We start from the raw sequence: 21665 nt of genomic DNA, 5'->3' as shown, positions 1-21665 counted from the left end.
GGAAATTTTTTTATGTGGTCCCTAAGTAAATTTAAGTGAAAGGTGTAATTAGAATCTAGGTGAAGAACTAACAAGGTACAACACCTTAATTACACCAACACCCCCCCTTAAGTGCAACTTAGGGAGAGTGTACACTAATACAAACAATACAAGATGGGTCTCGACTACTAGGCCATGCTAGGTACCTATGGACAAATGCAATGCAATCTCTCACAAACGGAGAAAAGGAGACAACCTAGCGAGAAAAAACTCCTTCCCAAAAGAGATGAAAATATAAAATACTATATCTGTCAAGTAGTCATCCCAATGAACTATATCTGGAAGACAATGCATGTCCTGCTACACTATATTAGAAGAAGCCAACACTATAGCAACATAAGCATCATTGAGAGAAACAACAAATGTGATCTCAATAGGAGGAGATGGAATGCAAGGCTCAAGAATTGGATCACATGTGAGAATACCCAAGTTCAAGTAACCAAATTTCTCCTAAATATACACTAGAAGTGTGATCATTATCTAAAAAATCAAAGTCATCAATAGGATTGAAGTTTGAATAGGAGTACAATCGAGATGCATGATCCACCACCCCAATAGAAATGGTAGCTTCACTCTCCAAGTCTTTGATGATAACTTAATAAAGATTGAATTCCACAGCCTTCCTTGTTGCACCATGAGTGATTTGATAGTTGGAAATGAGATTGTTTGCCAAGTGAGGTACACACAACACATCATTGAAGGTGCCATCCCCAATATCAATATATCCCTTCCCAATTACATTCATATACGTATGATTGCCTATCAAAATAGGTGATAAGTTGCAAGGCTCAAATGATGAGAACATAGATTGCAAAGATGCCATATGATGAGAAGCTCCTAAATCTAGAATCTATCTCCCATAATCATGACTTGTAGTAGCACAAAGAGCTTGTCCTTTGTTCTTACTTGCCCCAAAAGTGTGACACATAGATCTCACAATTAGCTTTCATATTTTACACCATAAATATCATGATGCACCACACATTTTCTGATCACAAAAGGATAAAAATTTTAATAGCACTTGACTAACACACACAAAAATTGAGAAACATATTCTCATAAATTCACCATATCAAATCAATCTTTTAGAAGATTATTACTCGTTTGAAAATGCTCATGTGTATGACAAAATTAAGAATATTGAAGTTGAAAGTTTCAATATCATTTTAAAGATTTAGTTTTAAATTCAATGCATGCAATTATAGAAAAGTTATTCTCTACAATATTTCATAGTAAGTTAAGTTGACCTATGAGTTTAGGGCTACCATCATGACAATGTCATTAGATTTGTTTTTCCTTTATATTCTATTTTATCATAAATTTCACAAAAGAATACAAAATACTTTTAATTTTTAATTAATTAATTTAAAAAAATAAAAATCAACAATACATTTTGATTTACTAGATAGCTTTACTAAAGGCGCAAATATCTACATAGGAAGTAAGCATTTAGTCGGGTTAAACACGCAACGTCTAACCAGGCTCAGATTGCACCTTTCACTGTACTCTGATAGTCAAAGATGCAATCTGGTCTACGAAAGTTACTGGAAATTGTGGTGTTCTGGTCAAAGAATTCATTTCATTTTTAACCAGCGGGGCCCCATATTCTTCCCTCTAAGATAGAATATGCCGGCGGCTGCGACTTTTGTTCTTTCCTCTTCATTTCCATTTCTTCTTCTTATATCATGGAGACTCTGGTTTAATTCTGGTCGTTTAACTTGGGTATGAAATATGAATGACCCAGCAGCTGATATGGAGCGCCACACTGGAGAAATCTGTGCAGATAGCATGTTCGAGAGCGGAGAAGAAGAACTCGCCGGACAGGCAGAGGCATGGAAATACACATTTGCGTTTGTGGAGTCTTTGGCAGTAAAGTCGGTCGTTTTGCTCGGAATCCCTGACATCATTGCACGCCATGGCCCCAAAGCAACGCTTTCCCTCTCACAAATCGCAGCGGAGCTGCCCAGCGAAAAGCCCGACGTCAATTGCCTGTTCAGAATCCTGCGCTTCCTCGTTGCCAAGAATTTTTTCAGGGCCGAAACGAGCGAAGGGGCGAATGAGGTGAGATACGGGCTAACCCCCGTTTCTAAATGGATGGTAAAAGACGGCGGGGCGGCGCCCTCTCTCTCCATGGCTACCATACTGCTTATGCACAACGACATGACGACAATGGCCACGTGGCACCATCTCAACGAGAGCGTCCTCCACGGTGGCGTGGCTTTCGAGAAGGCTCACGGCCTCCATATGGGGGACTATATGGCCGCGCAGCCTCATTACAAAGACCACTTCTACAAAGCCTGGGAGTGCAACAACAAAATCGTGATGAAGGCCATCTTGTCTAAATACGAGGGGTTTCAGGGCTTGAATTCCTTGGTAGACGTTGCAGGCCGCACAGGGGCAGATCTTGCAGAGATTGTGAAGGCCTATCCAACTATTAGTGGCATCAATTACGATCTTCCCAATGTCATAGCTACGGCTCCTCATTTCCCAGGTATGATTTAACTAAGAAAAGAGTTGGGCTTAAGTGGGCTTTCTCTTTTTTTGATTGATTTGATAGTTTTTTTCAGGGGTAAAGCATGTGGGAGGAGACATGTTGAAAGGTGTGCCATCCGGGGACGCTGTATTCATGAAGGTCGGTGGATTGACTTTGGTGCTTGTTTTTGTATGTAGGAGGGCTTTTTTTTTTTTTACAGAGGGTGGTTTCTCAATGTTTTTACTTTTCTTAAAAATTTGCAGTGGATCTTGCATGATTGGTCAAACGAGGACTGCGTGAAAATTCTGAAGCAGTGCAGAAAGGCGATTCCAGAGACAGGGAAGGTGCTAATTGTGGATACGGTTCTGAACGCCCGAGAGAAGACGGCGGTGGATCCTAGTTTGGGTTTCGCGTATGATCTGGCAAAACTTGCGTTTACTAGCCATGGTGGGAGAGAGAGAAGTGAGGAGGAGTGGAAGAATGTGTTAAAGGAAGGAGGATTTCCTCGTTCAAATATCATTGCCATTCCAACACTGGCGTCTCTGATTGAAGCTTTTCCTTATTAGCCGCTTTTGCGTATCTATGCACAGTGTAATTGCTTGCTTCACTTATTAGTTCTCATATGTTCCACCTTCTTATCGCCTTAGGTATCATGAGAGCATAGACTACCAATTGTGTTACAGAAAGAGTCTAAAATAATGTTGGTTCTAAAAATAGGAGACTCTACAGGCTAAGACTGTTTTTAAGCCTATGAGAAATTAAGAATATTCTATATTTAAGACCGTCCTTGGCTTTTCATGGCCTGCTTTGCTGTTTGCTGCCTTATGAGTCTTTTTTATTGTCTAGCTACCGTGTTTTGGGCCTCTCTTGCATGGTAGTAAACTAATTTGTTGGCGTTCAAGGGTTAAGGTCATCTATATGAGATTTAAAATTGATATGAAATCTCATATGGTAAAATTTAAGAATCTTCTTATAGGGAAGATATTATGGAGAATGATCAACAAAGCAGAATTTCAATAAAATGATAACGAAAACAAATTCTGGAAATGTAAATTGAAGTAAACAAAAGATAATATTGTTAGTCCCTGCCTTATAAGGCAGGAGACTAATGTTTTCAGTGCCACCGATTGCAATTAATTTGTGCATTGGCAATTTTTTGAAACAATATAAACTATAGTTTGATGTTAATATTTCTATTAATTTTTTTTTATTATTATTTTTGATATTTTCTGATTGGCCATTGAAATTTTCCTGGGGTTTTAAATGAATTTTTAGAAAAAATCAAATCATCGATAAATAAACAGCTTGCTAATTCGTGTTTGATCGGCTCACCCATATTTAATAGAATTCTGACAGATCATAGCTGGAATGCAGTGTTGAGTGTTCATTGAGTACGGTCCAGAATAATTGTATTGAATGCCTATTAAATGCTTTCTCTTGAACCTTCCATCAGTAGTTTTCTTAGAGGTCAAGTTTGCTTATCTGCTTTTCCACATTCTCGTTGATTTCAGGGGCATATTCGATGGGCTTCTCCAGAGATTTATGAATGCTGAATCCTTGACGGGTATGAAAAATTTTGCTACCCGCCGCTATCTGATTACATGCATTTTTGTTCAAATATTTTGCTGTATTTGGACAAGCATTTTCAGTAATTTGACATCACTTTCTATTAAATAACAAATAACACCTTCCAAACAGTTGGAAAAGTCGATTGAAAAATAATCTACAGAGTCATTATTCTAGAAGATTTTTTATGTTATCATTGTCTATGTGAAACAATTGATTTTACTGCAAATGGTGTAACAGTACATGTAAGATAACAATGCAACACAAAATCAATGTCTCTAGGGCTAAATGAAGGCTTCTAGCAAAGGCTTATCATAAATCAAGCATAATTTTTGAAAGAAAATGGGGTCATATATTAAGATAAAAGATTTCACACTGTGAGTGATGCTACAATACGGAATGCTTATTTAGTAGGTTTCTGTCAAAATTGTAAAGTTTGAACATGAAATTGGCATACATATACTATTTTCTGCACAAAGAAAACTAAAACCCCATCAAAAGAAATTTACTCTCGTAGTTTAAGATTAAGGTGATTTTCCATTACAAATGCTTTGCCAGGCTTTGTCATGGACCTTTTCCCGAAATATTTTAAAAACATTTGCCCTTCACAAATCTGCGGTTATAGTTGATCTGCAACTTTCTCGGACATATTATAGGGTTTCAAGGAGAATTTGATATGCATTATTCATGATTTATACCTAAAATTAATCCAGGATCACATTCTCTAGTTCTACTTGCAAATTTCCAAATACATGTGTTTGATGCAAATTGATGCTTTTCAACAGGGATTTCCACACGTGAGATATTTTTTCCCACAACAAAATAGTTTTAAGCCAATATTTTTAAGAATGATATGATTTTTTTGGCTGGATTTATGCACTTGAAATGGTAGAAACCAAAAACATAGCATAAGCTATTTGTACCTTCGATTTTAGGATGACAATAAAGGGCTATGACAAGTGCTGATTTTCCAACTCTACCCATTGTCAAAGTCCAACCACGTCTAGTCCATCCTCCTCACTTATCAGGACACGTGATTAATGAGTTCTCGTGGCCCGATTGGTGTTTTCATTTCTTACCAAAAGATCCAAGTTAGGACATGGTTTCGTAGAGTTTGATTTGCTCTACAAGGATCCTGGTTCGATTTTTTAAGAAATAAAAATGTTATTGCTAGCATAGAAATACAAATCGACCTGTTTTGCAGTCTTTTAATGATGGGTATTGCAGAAAAACCATCAATTTAATGGCTTAGGATTTTCAATCCAAAGCATTTGGTTATTCTACTTTTGGGTTATTGTTTAATTTAACAATTTAGGCAATTCCTATGTAGAGTCAGATGGTGTCAGTCTTAATGTTCTTGTTCCTATTTCAACACCAGACTGTATATTTTTCTATTGCAGTTTGAAACAATTTGGGTTTTAACAAATATTGTATTCGGGACTTCAGAACAAACAAATGTTGTATTTGACAATGGTGTGGTTCCTCTGTTTGCTGAGCTTCTTAGTAATCACAACGATGAACATCATGAGCAAGTAATAGATAATGTTTTTCTTGGTTACAATTTTTTATAGTGTTATGAATCTCATTCTCTTTAAGTTTATATTGTATGTGTATTACTGTGCACTACAAGTTGTGTGGGGTTTAGGCAATATTGCTGGAGTTTCTCCAAAATACAAAGACATTGTACTCAGTAATAGTAGTATGATAAATTTTCTCACCCTGTTCAATGAGAAAACCACAATCGAAATGCCGAGGAATGCAACATGCACCTTGGAATTTTTTTTTCCTTGGCAAGCAGCATTCTCCTTTTCAGCAAGTAAACTACACACTTTTAATAGTGAATTTTTAGTAGAAGATTACTTTCAGTTCTATGAACAGATAAGAAAAGTGTAATTGCTACAAAAATCACTTTATAGCAAGCTGCCTTTTATGTCCAAGTCACTTTGGAAAATGGAAGACATAAGATCTTCAGTACTGAGCATCATAGATAAACTCATTATGATTTTTAAAGATTTTATTTTCCCTCTTTCACACTCTTACAAGCATTTAAATGAAACTACGATAGCTCGCTGATAAGGAAGAATGAAGAAACGCATCTTGTTTGTAAACAAAAATCTAGAAATATTAGCAAGGAACATACAAACAGGTAAAACAAGTAATACATGATGAACTCAAATGTACACTGATTCAACAATTATGTTAGGAGATTGCTTAAGGATATGTTCATATTCTTATTCAAAATGATTCTTTTTAATTTTGTATTTCTTAAAAGATTTGTCACAAGACTCTTAATTTTTTTGAACTTGCACAAGTTTTGTTAAGGATATGCTCAAATTCTTTTTTTTACCTTTTTTTTATATTAACTGAATTATTTTACTTAGCGATTCTTAAATTTTTCATAAGATTGTTTGAGGGTGTCTACTAATTCTTTTTGAATTTTTTCTTTAAATATAATTCATTCTATCTTAAAAATTTTAGAAGATATTCGATACTTGCTTCAACGCCAGATTTTTTTTTAATTATCTTCTTATTTACTACAACACGTTCCATGAAAGGTGCTGAGATGATGCTTAAATCATGATTGAAGGATTTCTCATGCATATATGATTTATTAGAAATTATTGAAAATTTGTCTTCAAAAATATTGAGATGATGCCCAAGTATTAGCTAAAGGATTTTATGAAGGTTCACATATTGCTAATTTTTGTTTATCTATAAATCTGTATTAAGCAGAGTACTACATTCCTCTGGCTATTTTTTACTTAATGGATTCGAAGTTCAAATGCAAGCACCGAATCTATGACCTTCCAAGCTCTGGTGAATTTTTAATATCTTTTATGAAGGTTCACATATTGCTAATTTTTGTTTATCTATAAATCTGTATTAAGCAGAGTACTACATTCCTCTGGCTATTTTTTACTTAATGGATTCGAAGTTCAAATGCAAGCACCGAATCTATGACCTTCCAAGCTCTGGTGTGATGATATCATTAGTCACAAAAAAGACTATGAATGATAGTTTGCAATATACTCGTATGCCACTCTTAGATAGTCTGATTTGTTGTTCATTCCTAGTAGGGAAAACAAATCACAAAATTTGGCATTGGTTATCTATTGTGTAGGAAGACAAAATACAGTTGATATGACTTCAATCTCTTTGATGCATGGAATGAAACAAAACCACCCTTCTACTCTTGTTGTTGAGCTTGCATATGCTAAGAGTAGCAACATAAATTCAAATTTTTCTTTAATTTTAGCTACGAATCGAACTAGGCAACCTCATATTTGACCAAATTCAAGTCGTAGGAGGTGGATGGAATATTAAACACCATTGGGATGTAAGCTATTTACACTAACTAATGCTATTGTCAAAATTTCTCAAAACTATGGAGTAGAACTATTATTTGCTGGAAATTGAAAAATTATGTACAAGTACGCATAACCTTGAGATCATTAGTGTATGCCATGGCTTGCATCTGTGGGGTTCAACATTTCTAGGGTGGCCTATGCAAGCACCTTCTGAATAATCCTCCTACTTGGCCTTATGGGCATATATTTTAAAAAGAATGCTTCATATGGGATTCCATCTAGCTTTCCAATTAATGCAATCCAAGTTACTTTTCTCTAGTTGTAATATTAAAAAATCTTCCAGCTTGGACTTATTTTTGCTCTACATTTTTGGCAATCAAATTCTATTGGTTTTCATACAGGGAACTAAATTTTAATTTCCATTTTTTAATGTAAGATTTTGATAATATTCATATAAATAGTTGACTTTGTTTCTCTTTTGTGCATTATCTTAGTTTTACTAATGCACCTGGCTTTATTCTTGCCATTTTAAGGTTTACTGCATTTGGCCAGGCCTTCTTTGTGCTTTATTTCTACAATCAAATAATCAAAATGGAGAATCAAGAGTTGCACTGGGATGTTTGAAATTACACAATGTGATAGGCTTAAATTCTACAAAATCCTAAGGTTTGAACTAAAAGCTTAATTGATGTCAGAAGATATACCAAAGTTGAAATTTGGGCATATTTGGCATACTTCAGATGTTTTGTTTGTAACAAACTATCTTGTCTCATAAATTATTTTAAATTTTTTTATCATGTTTTTCCTCCTAATTTTCCTTGGTAACTTGTGGATGTTTCTAAATTGTTTTCTATTGTTGAGTAAGGAATATTCTCTAATTTGTTCCTTGCAAAATTTCTTGTCTCAATTTAGGGTAGGATTATTGATTTCAATGGATTGAGATGAATTCCATTATTAGATTTTCTAGACTTTGGATTCTATCCACTAAAATTTGAATTGTTGTATACTAAATTGATTGTTGTATTCTAAATTTTAGTTCAACTTAGTGACAATGAGAATCAATTTTACACTAATTTTATGATTACATCATGTTGCGAGCTTTCTTTTTATTTGTAAAATAATTGTTCTCTTCATGACCATGAAGAACATAGTTTGCATTTTGTGTATTTCTATAGGTCCTGCTCTCTTTTTGTTTAGAGCTACAGTTAATTTCATCACCATGAGATGTGGTTGTATTTTATCAGTAGGCTTTTCATTTCCTCCTTTCTATACTTGCTAAAAGTACATAGAAGTAGACACAAGGGGGAAACAATGCCTCATGTATTAAAATGCCTCATGTTTATGCTCTAGAACCATGCCTTGAATTTATCAAATCTTATAATTGCTTTTACATCAGAAAATTTTGATTAAAACATTTTGCAAGTTAAAATATGAATAGAAACATATTCAGATTTCACACCTTAACAAACTAAATACAAGAATTACCTTTACAAACTATAAGTTTTAAGCATTGATGCTTTAAAAAGATCTATAATTTCTTCCTAAAAAACATTAACTTTTTATATAACTCAAATGTATTTCATGTTTTTTTAACTTCCTAAATCTTATATTTTTCATGAACATGGTTACCATGATTGTAACGATTTCTAATATTGTAACTTGTCTGTTAATGATAATAGATATAAAAAGAGATATGCATGGTTCAAATAAGTTGAATGAAACAGTACTTAGTTACACAAGGTTTTATTTTGTTTACAAATTTATAGTCTTTCTGAAATATAAATTTAATCGTCATTATTGACTGCATGACAAAATCTGTGCAATTAGATATACTATTAAAATAATTATTAATATTTTAAAGATTTGGATGTCTGTTAAGAGGCACAACCTTGCTTCTTAGCCTATTTTTTACGTTTTCTATTTGTATATAATTTGATTTGCTAATTTTCCATAAATCTATTTCTTAAGATTCTGGATATGACAAATCAATTTCAAATCACTTTGATTTAAACAAAGAACAAATCTTTCATTCCTTGCAAAAGGCAGGGACTCCAGCTCCATCAAAGCTCTTGTTAAAACTTGTAACTAGAATCTTAATAAATGATTTGCTAATATAGATAGTATCGATTCAATATTGTTGATTTGTATAGAAGAAAAACTAATAAATTTAGATGTCAATTTTAGAAAATTGTTGATTATTAATTGGAATTTCATATTTATATAGTTGAGGGTTAGAATACTAAGAAAATAGATTTTTAATTGATTTCAATTGTCAAAAGCATCATCATATAGAATATTTAAAGAATCAACAAAAAGGGCAATTTACACAAATCTAAAAAGACCTAAATATTTTTTTTATTTTTTTTGTAAATCAATATTAGATGAAGAGTCTCAATTTATTAAAAATTCACATATTAAAAAACCATGCATATGCTATTAAAGTTAATTTATTTTCTTATCTTCCGAAAAAATAAAAAAAAGAATTTTAAGCATCTTTTTATGTGAATAAATTTTCAAAAATTTATAATAAGTTCAATAATGGTAATTATAAAAAATTAATTACAACTGAAGATGCAAAAATATAGAACATTCAAACCCTTCTTGAACACAAATTAAGATATAAAGTTAAGCAATTAGAGTTTACAATGAAATGAAGTTCAAAGATCAAAACGAATGTTATCATAATTCTCAATGGAGTTCAAAATGTAAAAAAATCTAAAGAGCAACTCAAAACAAAAATTAAAATTATATTCAAAATCCTACTCCTCCACTAAAAAAAAATACAAGAAAAGATGAACATATTATAAAATTAACTTCACTAAACCTACAACAATTTGCATTTATATATATAATGTATTCAAGCTTGAAAAAAGACTACCTAAACTCAAATGATACAAAAACATATACGTAATCATATTTACAAGAATAAAGCTAACAAAATTGCACAAATATGTGCATAGATCAACACGTGTGAGTTTTAACATATATCTTTTTATCTAAGAATTTAATCTATCATTACTTTGTCACTAAATTTATGTTTTATAGTATTTGACTTTTTCATGATTTTTATAATTTTTAGTCGTTGTATATATTTTTATTTAATGTATTATAGTCAAAATGAAGAAGGCTATATTAAAATATTATAAAAAATGTTTAAATGTCCAATTATAATCTATAGTAGAAAATAATGTTTGTATTTGATTACAAGCATGCAATAAAATAGGAAAAAATCAATTCATTACATTAACATTATTAACAAGAAGATTATTCAGAAGATCACTGAATTGGTACACTCTCTTAGTTGAGTTCTTTTTTTCTATTTTTTGGGGTCTCTTCGTCTTGTTTTTTAGTGTTGGGTCTGTGTGGGGTTTATCCCTTGTTTCACTTTTGTTTAATGTATTTTTGGCTGCTGGCCTTGGTCTGCAAAACTTTGGGTTTCAGGGCCTGTAAAACATGTTTATCTCTATAATAAACAAGCTCCCAATATAATGATACAAGAGTAATGTAGCATCCAAAACATATATAACTTTTGAATCTCATGAAAAAGGCCTTCAATTAGATTGAATGGATAAATTATTAAAAAGAGAAAGTGTCAAAGTCCAATCTCTAGTAGAAAATATTATTAATTAAATGTCTTTAAACTACTCTTAGTATCAAAATATTCTAGAACTATTTAAACAATATGCTATTCCTAAATAAATTTTAATCCTATTATTAAATTTTGCATTACTGATAATAAATTAAACCAACCCTAAATGATTCATCTGTATAAATCACACAACTTAATGGGCCATTTTTGTGTCTCTCCATTCTTAAGCTCTTTCGTGCTACCTAGGATGCTTCCACAATTATAGTAAGATTCCATAATTAAGTGTCCAACATGAATAAAACAGTCATATTTGATTTCATTTTATGGAGGGTGATCACAGTAAGGTTTAATTTTTTGTAATCTTCTTGTGGTCGCCTTCAATGTTTGTGCTAATTATTTTATGTTTCCTTTTATTTTTGTAGTCACTATTGGCCTCAAAATATTTTGCATGAGTTATGTGGACCTACACTTCATACATGCTCTAGTATATTCTACCAACTAATGGAAACATAGTAATGTGTCTTTTGAAAAAGTAAAAAGGGTAAGTGCACCAAGATGGTGAACAGAAAAGTGGCCACATGCCAAAAAAAACAAAATTTTCATAACCTGTGCGGGTTATGATAATTCAAAAAAATAATTTAAAAAATAAAAAGTTTCTTAAAACCCGTTTGGTAGCCCACAGGTTTTGACCATTTTCAACGCCAAAAACTGTGGAACGACAGCAAAAGGAAGCCAAAAAACCACAGAACCCATAGGAGTTTGTAATCATTTTGGATTTTTCTACAATTAAGAGCAATTTTCAACAATGGCACCCCGTCGAACAAGTAAGATTTGATTGGTTTGATTATTTTTGTTTGTATTTTAATTGAAGGTTTTTTAATTGATTTAAGTTTTGTTTTTATTAATTTGATGTCAGATTCTTTAAGCAATCCCCAAAAATGAAATAGACAACAAAGATCTCCTCTTGCACAAGAAACACAAGCGAGCCCTGTAAACATTGCACATGCCCAAAAATAAAACCCTCAAGGCATTGCTCCACAACTACAAAATCTTCAAAATGCTGCTCCTCAACAATCACTGCCACCCCAAAACCCTCCACGTCCTCCATTAGATCGTGTAGATGCCACACAAGAGGATCTCATCAATCACCTTACACATAATAGTGCCCAAATTTCTATATTGGTGAATATGTTGAGGTCCTCTAGGCTTGAGCACCACTCAACCCTCGCCACAACGCTAGAAACAATGACCAATAGTGCAAATGAGCTATCTAGGGAGGTTACGAAATGGGGTTCATGGAGGGATGATGTCGAACATTTTATGTGGATGGGTACATTGTCATATGATCAAGTGAAGAAAATGACATACTTAAAGCTGACATATGTGCTCTTTTCATCGATCCTGTTACTAGTAACAACCTAGAACTAAATATGACTCGATTTCCTATACATTGGTGTGTTCATGCTAGGTTGAAAGAAGATTTTTGGGATAGGTGGTATATGGTCTTTGACCAACCACCTTGTAATAATTGGGAGGTGCCTTTATATTTTTTGAGAAAGTTGTATTGTGAGTTTATCCTCGGTGAGAAGCCGAATTACTTTGACATCCAGCAATTTCAAGGTAGAGTGAGAGGCTCTACGTAGGATAGACCTGAGGCCCATAGGGTGGTACGACCACATCATAGGAGGCATATAGCTCCTAAAACCATGGTTCATGTCACTGTCCCTATATCCTTGAAGAAGTCTATGGAATTACAAACTCTTCAGGCAGCTACATAATTGACTGATGTCATTATTCAACATGGCACATAGTTGGTCGGAGCAGAGGATGTACCAACACTTTTGACACCTCCTTCATCAGTGACACCTCCTTCATCAACGTCACCTCATGCATCATTTGGCATAGGCCAACCCATTCAACATATGTGCACCACCTGCCAGGGTGTATATTCTGGTGTAGACACTCACATAGATGGGGATGGTTTGATATCTCATTCATGTACATGTTGCGGGAGTAGATTTCATGCTTCCATTGCAGAGGATGTGGCCCTCACCGATGACCTAATCAATATGTGGTTTCCTCACTATCAGACACAAGTGTGTTTAATTCTGTTGATGACATGTTATCAATTAAGTGACTAAATCTTATAAAAATAAATGATTTTTTTTTATGACAAATTAAAGTGACATATAAATAAAATGCATTGCAGGGTGCAACAGGTGGTGGGAGTACACCACATACTTTTCAGTTGACTCCATGGTCACGAGTAGTTTCGCCACCGGAGGTAAAGATTTGTAAATTTGTTAAAAATATAATAATACATTGGTTTTAAAATATATATTTTTTATTATATGTATCATTACTTGGTGTTTTATAGGGCTTATCAGGGGCTGAAATGTCCCAACTTGATGATATCACGCTTTCGGCCATTGACTTTGGCCAAGATAGCTATGTGGTACCGTTTAGATTTATATATTTTTTACTTAAGTTATATATTAAACACATGCTCTTTTCCCTTATGTTAATTTTTTTTTCTGTTACTTTACCCCACCTGCCTCGAGGATATCTTGTGTGAGAAAGACATCCTCTAGCACTCCGAGGCAGAAAAAGATATCCTCTCGAACACCCAAACGACAGAAGGCAATTCAGTACAATTTAAATTCATTTGTTGAAATGTATTATGATTAAACATGTATATGTAGATATTGATAGATGTACTTAATTTATTTGTTCTATATACAGAAACATATGGGGTTTACAAAATTAATGAATGCACCTGATGTCGATGAGGTTCAACAAAGGTAAGAGGTGATATCTTCATATTCACTTTGGATTGCATTCTTTCTTGTTTGAAATAACTAAATCCTTTTATGTCTATATCATATATTATCATTTTTCATACAAGAAATGGTAATAATTGCATCAAATTCGACAAGGCCTCCTAAGGCTACAAGAGAACTATACGAGGCTTCGGTGTGCATTTGTTCTACATATGTTAAAAATATTTGTTCTATCTAGTTTATCAACAACTTTGGGTTATTAACTTGTATAATTGTCTTTAATCTATTACAACCCCCTTCAAAACTTCCTACTGATGTTCTACTATTCCATTTAATTAGAAGTCCTACATGTATAATATGGGATCCAACACGAGAAAGGGAAAAGGTATGTCTTTCTTAGATCAACTCATCAACTCCTTTTGGATTACTTACCATAGATATAAGAAATGATCATAAATGATCGTAACTGTTTCATCTATGACTTTGCCTCCTACGACCACATGACATCCATTTGAGGCTCCGATATGCTTTAGTTTTTTAGTCTATTCATCTTTAGTTATTATGTGTTATTTGACATATATGTTATTAACTTGTATTAATATTGTTTTACCAGTTACAGCCAACTTCAGGACATCCCACGGATCCTCAGCCTCACCCAATTACAAAAGATAGAGATGAGGTAATCAACATTTCAACTTCAAACAATTTAGAGTTCAATATTTAGTTATTTTGATGTTATATTGAGAAAATATATCTAATTCGACATTTGAATTGTCCTTGTGCAGCCACCTGCAGAGTCACATACTGCTTCAAAGAGGCTTGATTTTGATGATCCGCCACAGTCATAGATACCGATAGAGACATATAGTTGTAGTTGTGGTCATTGAAGGACCAATTTTTTTATATATTCGACATTTGTATATGTATATATCGACTTTGGCAGACATGACACATGCCACATTTTTGTAACTATTATTGATTTGGCATCTATACCATTTTTTGATATGTACACGATTACTATTCATTTTGAAATTTATGAAACTTAATATTCGATCCAATTTGTTCATTGATATATATGAAACTTGATATTCTTGAAACTTAGTTATTTTCTATTGAAATGTGATCAAACTTGTTCATTGTGAATATGTATTGAAATGTGATCCAATTTGTTCATTACATGTAACTCATATGGCGTTTACTTTTAAACTGGGTTTCTCATATTGTGTATACCCACATACCCAAGTATCGACACCGGTAATGCTGATATTGTGTATTTTGATTGAGTGAATTTTCTTTGAGTCCTTTTAAGGATTGATGAATGTAAGTTGCACGAGTTTGAACATTTGAATGTGCAATGAAGTAATCTTTATCTCTTTCATAATTTTCCTCACCTTTGAGTATGTCTTGGATTTCAAAATTTTACTTCATGACTTCACGTTTAGAGTGAACTTCAAGTGTGAGAGTTTAGGAGTGAATTTTGGCTTCAAGCAACTAGGAGTGAAATGCATATTTCAGGTATCAAAAGAGTTGAGCGAAGTTTCTTGCTTCATGAATCAATGTTTATGAGTGAAGTTGATAACTATAAGAGCTGCAAGCTGCAAGATTCAAATGAAATTATTTACTTCAAGTTTGACCTAAGAGGAGAGAAATCATTCACTTCAAGGGTTGCTAAGGAGGAACAAAATTGTTACTTCATGTGTTTGAGATAAGGAGCGAACTTCATGCATGGAGAGATTGGAGTGAAGTTATTATTTCATAAACTCATGCTTCAGAGCAAATTTTTCATGTATTGAACAAGGAGAGAAAAGTTTTATTACTTCATGACTTGAGAGGAAACAAGATTACTTCAAGAATCAATTAAGACAAGATTTGAGCACCCAAAGTAGATTTAAAATTTATCTAAGGATGAGTCAGCTTAGGTAAGGTTTTCATTTAAATTTTATTCCATAACAAGTCAGCCTTAGGGTAAGAGACACACATATTCATCCAAATCGCCTATAAAAGAAGATTTGAAGCAATCATTTTAACATCAAATCAAACCTCGCCAAAAATTGTTAGTGAGAGGTGGCAAAATAGTGCATCTTTCATTTTGCTCGTTGTGGGAATGAATGGTCAGCGTGAGCGTGTCCGGGTGGCTGGGTTTGCACTAGGTGTTCCCTTGTCTCACTCCCCAAGATGTCTAATCATTCCAAGCCACGTCGTAGCGATGCTTTCCCTTGAGTGCTCAAAGTGGAAAAAATGGTCAACCTCGACGTCGCGTAACTCGGAGACCGTGGTACTTATAGATAATTCATTTGAATCTATGGGGTTATAGTTTATTCATATCATCTATTTTGTCTCTCTTATTTGTGCTTTCCATTGCCTCTTGATCTTAGCAAAATCTCACAAAAACATCTTTGAAGACCCCTAAGTTTGTTCAAAAGAATCATCCAATTGATCAGATTTTACAAGAGGACAAACCTAGAGCTACAAGAAGAAATGTAAATTATTATGAGGATGATGATATCTCTTTGTTGTCCATGATTGAACCTAAGAATTTTGAAGAGGCAATTGTAGACAAACACTAGATGGCAGCCATGAAAGAGGAACTTGATCAAATTCAAGAAGTGGAACATGGGAACTTGTTCCTTGGCCCATAGACAAGAATGTGATAGGCACAAAATGGATCTACAGAAACAAACTAAATGAAGATGGCCAAGTAGTAAGCAACAAGGCAAGGCTTGTGTGCAAAGGGTATGCTCAAGTAGAAGATATTGACTTTGATGAAATATTTGCTTTTGTTGCATGTTTAGAGGCAATAAGAATGTTCTTAGCATTTGCTTCTTTTAGAGGTTTGTAAAGTTTTTCAAATGAATGTCAAATCTACCTTTTTGAATGATAATTTGAATGAAGTTGTTTATGTAAAACAGCCTAATCGATTTGTGTTATCAAAAAATCAGAACTATGTTTGCAAGCTAAAAAAGGCTCTTTATGGCCTTAAACAAGCACCACGTGCGTGGTACGATAAGTTGGACTGTTATCTACAACAACAAGGGTTCAGAAGAGGAATAGCGGACAGCAACTTGCATGTGAAAGAAGAAGATAACCACATGTTGATCGTAGTTGCTTATGTTGATTATTTAATATTCGGTAGTTATTGTGAACAGATGTGTAAGATTTTTGCTACCAACATGAAGATGGAGATTGAAATGTGTATGTTGGGAGAGTTATCTTTTTCCCTTGGCTTACAAATTCATCAATCAGATAAAGGTAGTTTTATCTCTCAAACAGAGTATATTAGAGAGATATTGAAAAGGTTTAGAATGGAGGATTGTAATCTTGTAAGCACTTCTATGGTAACAAGTTGTAAACTCAATAACGATGATGAGTCTCCAGATGTTAACTAAACATTTGACAGGTCTATGGTAGGAAGTTGGTTATATGTTACAGCTACTAGACATGACATTATGCAATTTGTTGGCTATGTTGCTAGATTTCAGGCCACTCCTAACAATGCTCATGTTCAAACAGTTAAAAGGATCTTTAAGTATCTTAAAGGTACTATGAGTATGGATTATGGCTTATGGTATCCTAGAGGCAATGATTTTATACTTACGGCTTATACTGATGCAGATTGGGGTGGTTCAGCTGATGATAGAAAAAGCACAAGTGGTGGTGCTTTCTTTCTTGGTGGCTGTTTTGTCTCATGGTTGAGTAAGAAACAGGCTTTTGTTTCATTATCTAAAGTTGAAGCAAAGTATATTGCAGCTACGTTGTGTTGCACACAAATTTTTTGGATGAAACAGACATTGAAGGATATTAAGGTAGAATTTAATCATCCTATTTCTATCTTCTGTGATTATACGAGTGCTATTAACATTTCTAAGAATCCAGTTATGCACTCTAGGGCTAGACATATTCCCATTAGGTATCATTTTCAAAGAGAACAGGTTACTAATCAACAAGTTAAGTTGGAAAATGTGTCTACTAAAGAACAAATTGTAGATTTGTTTACAAAGACTCTACCAAAGGAAACTTTTGAATTCTTGAGGGAAAAGTTGGGAGTGGTTTCGCTCCATCACTAAATTGTAGATTGGTCTTAGAAGGAGCTTTTCATTGATATATTCTATGAGCCATATTTCAGTTATACAAATGTGTTTCAATCATAGAAACGGGACTCGCCTAGACTCGGCGAGTCTGAGTACGAGTCAGGCCTGGCAAGTCCTAGGGACTCGGACTCGGACTCGCCGAGTTGGCAATTTTGGCCCAAACTCGGCGAGTCCTGAGCCCCAGACTCGGTCGGCGTCAAGCCAAAAGAAAAACACAAAAAAAAATTATTTTGCAATGTTTTTTAAAGTCCGTTTTTTTTTGTTAATTATCTTCTATCCCTAAAAGTGACTTTCATTTCATTCACTTGCAAAAAAAGGAGTAGAGTGAGTTGGGAAGAAAAACAAGGGTGCATAGAAGAAAAACCAGCAAAGAGGAAGCTCAAATTTTCTTCAATTTGTCACATTGGAGCTGCATTGTGTTTCGATTTGGTGCATCAAGAGTTGGATAGGAAGACTTTGCAGCTCATTTCAAGCTTGTTGTAAGAGGTAAGATTGTTTTTTTGAAGATTAGTTTGTTTCTTATATGCAAAAATTTCATTTTCTATTCATTTATTTTGAAAGTTTTACATTTTCTTTCAAAATCTTTTGTATGTTTGTATGTAGCATGTAGTATGTAGTTGTAGTGTTGTACTATGTAGGGTTTGTAAATTTATTTATTTTTAAAGTAGGGTTTGACAAACCCTACTTTAGTTTTTTTGAATGTATGTAATATGTATTAATTTTATTTTGTATTTGTAATGTTTTATTGCAGCAAACTTCACTTTATTATTTGCCTCAACTTCAAGTTTCACAAAACTATCCTAAAATGTCTACTTCAGCTTCTAGACCCCCCATTAGAAAGGACCCTGCTTGGAAATATCATGAGGATTTTCCAGGGCAAGGAAAGGGGCAAACAAAATGTATGTTTTGCAAAACAATATTCCATGGAGGTATATATAGGCTGAAATACCATATTGCTGGTGTGTGTGGACATGATGCCAAACCATGCCTAAAAGCAGTCCCTGAGGCTGTACGTGAATGTTATGTAATGGTTGAGGAGATTGAAAGGAAAAAGAAACAAAAGGAGGATCGAGCGGCCATTGGGAGAGAGACAGTTTTAGGAAGAGGGACACAGTTAGGTTGTGTTGGAGGCCCTTCTTCCTTACCTCCATATCGTCTCACTCAGTTTGCTACTGTTGGTGCTTCCGTTTCTGCTTCTGCTTCTATAAGTGGCAGTGCCACCGCCACTTCTCATGCTCCTAGCACTAGTAGTTGTAGTGGGAGTGTTACCATTGTACCTAAGATTCGTAAATCTAGGTTGGATTCCTTCTTTGTGCCTCGCACTACTCCTGGGTCCCAACTGTCGCTTGAGGGCATGGGTTGGAACAAGGAGGTCCATGATGCTGCTAAAATGGCAGTTGGCAGGTTTTGGAGCTACAGCTGTATTCAATTCTTTGTAGCCAGGTGAATGTTTTACTAACTTTTATGTTTGATAACTTTGATTGTTTTAATTTTTATACTTAACTTATCTCATTGAATTTTTATACTTAACTTATCTCATTAAGTTTCTTTGCGACAGGTCTCCTTATTGGCAACAAATGGTTGATGCCATTACCATATGCAGGGCGGGGTTCAAAGCCCCTAGTGAGAGTGATTTGAGGGGACCCATTTTGTCTCAAATGGTGGATGATGTGAAGAAGGATTTAAATGAACAACGCCAAATATGGAGCACTAAAGGTTGCACCATCATGACTGATGGTTGGACGGATAGGAGAAATAGAACTCTCCTTAATTTTCTTGTTTCTTCCACAGGTGATTGATTAATTTTAGTTTCATATAGTCTTTAATTTTTTATTTTTTATCTAATGGTTTATTGAATGATCATTGACCTAGCTTTATTTTTTTATTTCAAGGGGCACCGTTTTCATCAAGTCCATGGATGCCTCCGCCCATTGCAAGAATGCCACCTACCTATGTGAGCAGATAGAGGAGGTGATTGAAGATGTGGAGGAGGTGATTGAAGATGTGGGTGAGGAGAACGTGGTACAAGTGGTGACCGACAATGCAGCAAATTATGTTGCTGCGGGTAAACTTTTGATTACAAACTAATTTTATTTGCAAATTAATTACTATCTTGTAATTTGTACTTCCATTAATTACAATTTACAATGCAACAAATTATGTTGCTGCAGGTAGACTATTGATGGAGAGGCACCCATCTATAGTTTGGACTCCATGTGCTGCTCATTGCATTGACCTCATGTTGGAGGATATTGGAAAAATCCCATGGGTCAAGAGATGTGTAGAAAGGGCAAGAAATGTCTGCAAATTTGTATATAATCATTCATGGGTGTTGGCTCTTATGAGACAATACACAGAGCAGAAGGAGTTAGCTCGTCCAGGAATCACAACATTTGCCACAAACTTCCTCACATTGCAGTCCATGCTTAGGTCTAAGTCTGCCTTGAGACGTATGATTGTTGGTGAGGAGCGGTCTTCCTCATCCTATGCTACCACCTCTGCAGGGAAAGATATGGCAGACTACATTTTTGATGAGCAAGGCTTTTGGGTCCCTTGTGATGAGATAGTGAAGGTAATTTTTTTATAAATTCTACAATTTAAATTTTAACTTCATGTTTTATAACTTATTCTATGTATCCTCTTATTTGCTCATTTTTCTAAATTACACAATATTTTCAATTTTGCAGTTTGTTAAGCCCTTGGTGGTTTTGTTGCGAGTTGCGGATGGAGATAAGCCCGCAATAAGCTATATATATGAGGGCATGGATAGGGCGAAGGAGGCCATCAGATTCTTCTATGGAGGAGATGAGAGCAAGTATTGTCCCATTTGGGAGATCATTGATAGGAGATGGCATCATCAGCTTCATAGGCCCATCCATGCGGCAGCCTATTATCTGAATCCGGCATTCCGTTTTATCCCTTCTTTCAAGGTTGATGTGGAGGTCCTTAATGGGCTATACGCAATCATGGAGAAGATGGGACCTGCTAGTACTTCTCAGATAGACCTTTTTCGAGAGCTACAGTTGTTCTCAAGTGCACAAAGGGAGACCTTCTCTCGTCCTGTGGCCAAAGATGGCAGGACAACTATGATGCCAGGTAAAAATAAATTGTAAGGCTTAATTTTAGTTTTAATCAATACTATATTGTAACTTGTTAAATGAGTTCATGAGTGAGACTGATTTTATTTATTTTTCTCATTTCAAACTCAAATCATTGGTGGAGCTTTTTTGGCCTAGAGACACCAAATATTCAGAAGTTGGCCATTCACATCTTGAGCCAACGATGCAGCGCATCAGGTTGTGAGCGCAATTGGAGTATGTTTGAGCACATACACTCCAAGAGGCGCAATAGATTATCTGTGGAGAAGATGAATGATCTCGTCTTTGTTCACTACAACCTCCGCCTAAGAATGAGAAAGAATGCATTAGTTGACATCTCTCCTATCATTCTAGATGAGGTTGATCTTGAAGCAGAGTGGGCCAATGAGAATCAGACAGCTCCTGGGACTCCTACAGTTGTCTTTAGTGATGATGACATTGATTGGATCGACCAGGTAGATATAGAGGTTGAGGCTGTAGCCATGGCAAAGGAGGAGCAGAGAGCATGAGCAGAGACAGGAAATACTGAGACTCGGAGTGACACAGCTGCTCCTGATGTTGGTGAGCATGACACACCTATTCCTGATGTTGGTGAGCATGGCATGGTGTCACGGGGAGCGATGGCTACTGAATCATCCAAGACCTACTTTAAACGCCTTCGCAGGGGGCTAGGGCAAGAGGGTGCACGGCCCTCTAAGCCATAGGCTTGTACACTTGTAGTTGT

At 34.8% G+C, this 21665-nt stretch overlaps 2 protein-coding genes across 2 annotated transcripts; both read left to right on the top strand.

Annotated features, from left to right (window-relative positions):
* The first annotated feature begins 1522 nt into the window (after positions 1-1522).
* On the top strand, positions 1523-3633 carry LOC131872976 ((R,S)-reticuline 7-O-methyltransferase-like). Its single transcript, XM_059216192.1, has 3 exons — positions 1523-2530; positions 2607-2671; positions 2776-3633. Exons 1-3 carry the CDS (start codon positions 1771-1773, stop codon positions 3076-3078), a joined length of 1128 nt encoding a protein of 375 aa, XP_059072175.1. The 5' UTR covers positions 1523-1770; the 3' UTR covers positions 3079-3633.
* Positions 3634-17156: 13523 nt separating this feature from the next.
* LOC131872975 (secreted RxLR effector protein 161-like) lies at positions 17157-17819 on the top strand. Its single transcript, XM_059216191.1, has one exon. The coding sequence runs from the start codon at positions 17157-17159 to the stop codon at positions 17817-17819; it is 663 nt and encodes a 220-aa protein (XP_059072174.1).
* Positions 17820-21665: the final 3846 nt, after the last annotated feature.

Source organism: Cryptomeria japonica, unplaced genomic scaffold (genome assembly GCF_030272615.1).
Source record: "Cryptomeria japonica unplaced genomic scaffold, Sugi_1.0 HiC_scaffold_933, whole genome shotgun sequence".
Lineage (NCBI taxonomy): Eukaryota > Viridiplantae > Streptophyta > Pinopsida > Cupressales > Cupressaceae > Cryptomeria > Cryptomeria japonica.
This window is presented reverse-complemented; position numbering and strand designations above follow the sequence as displayed.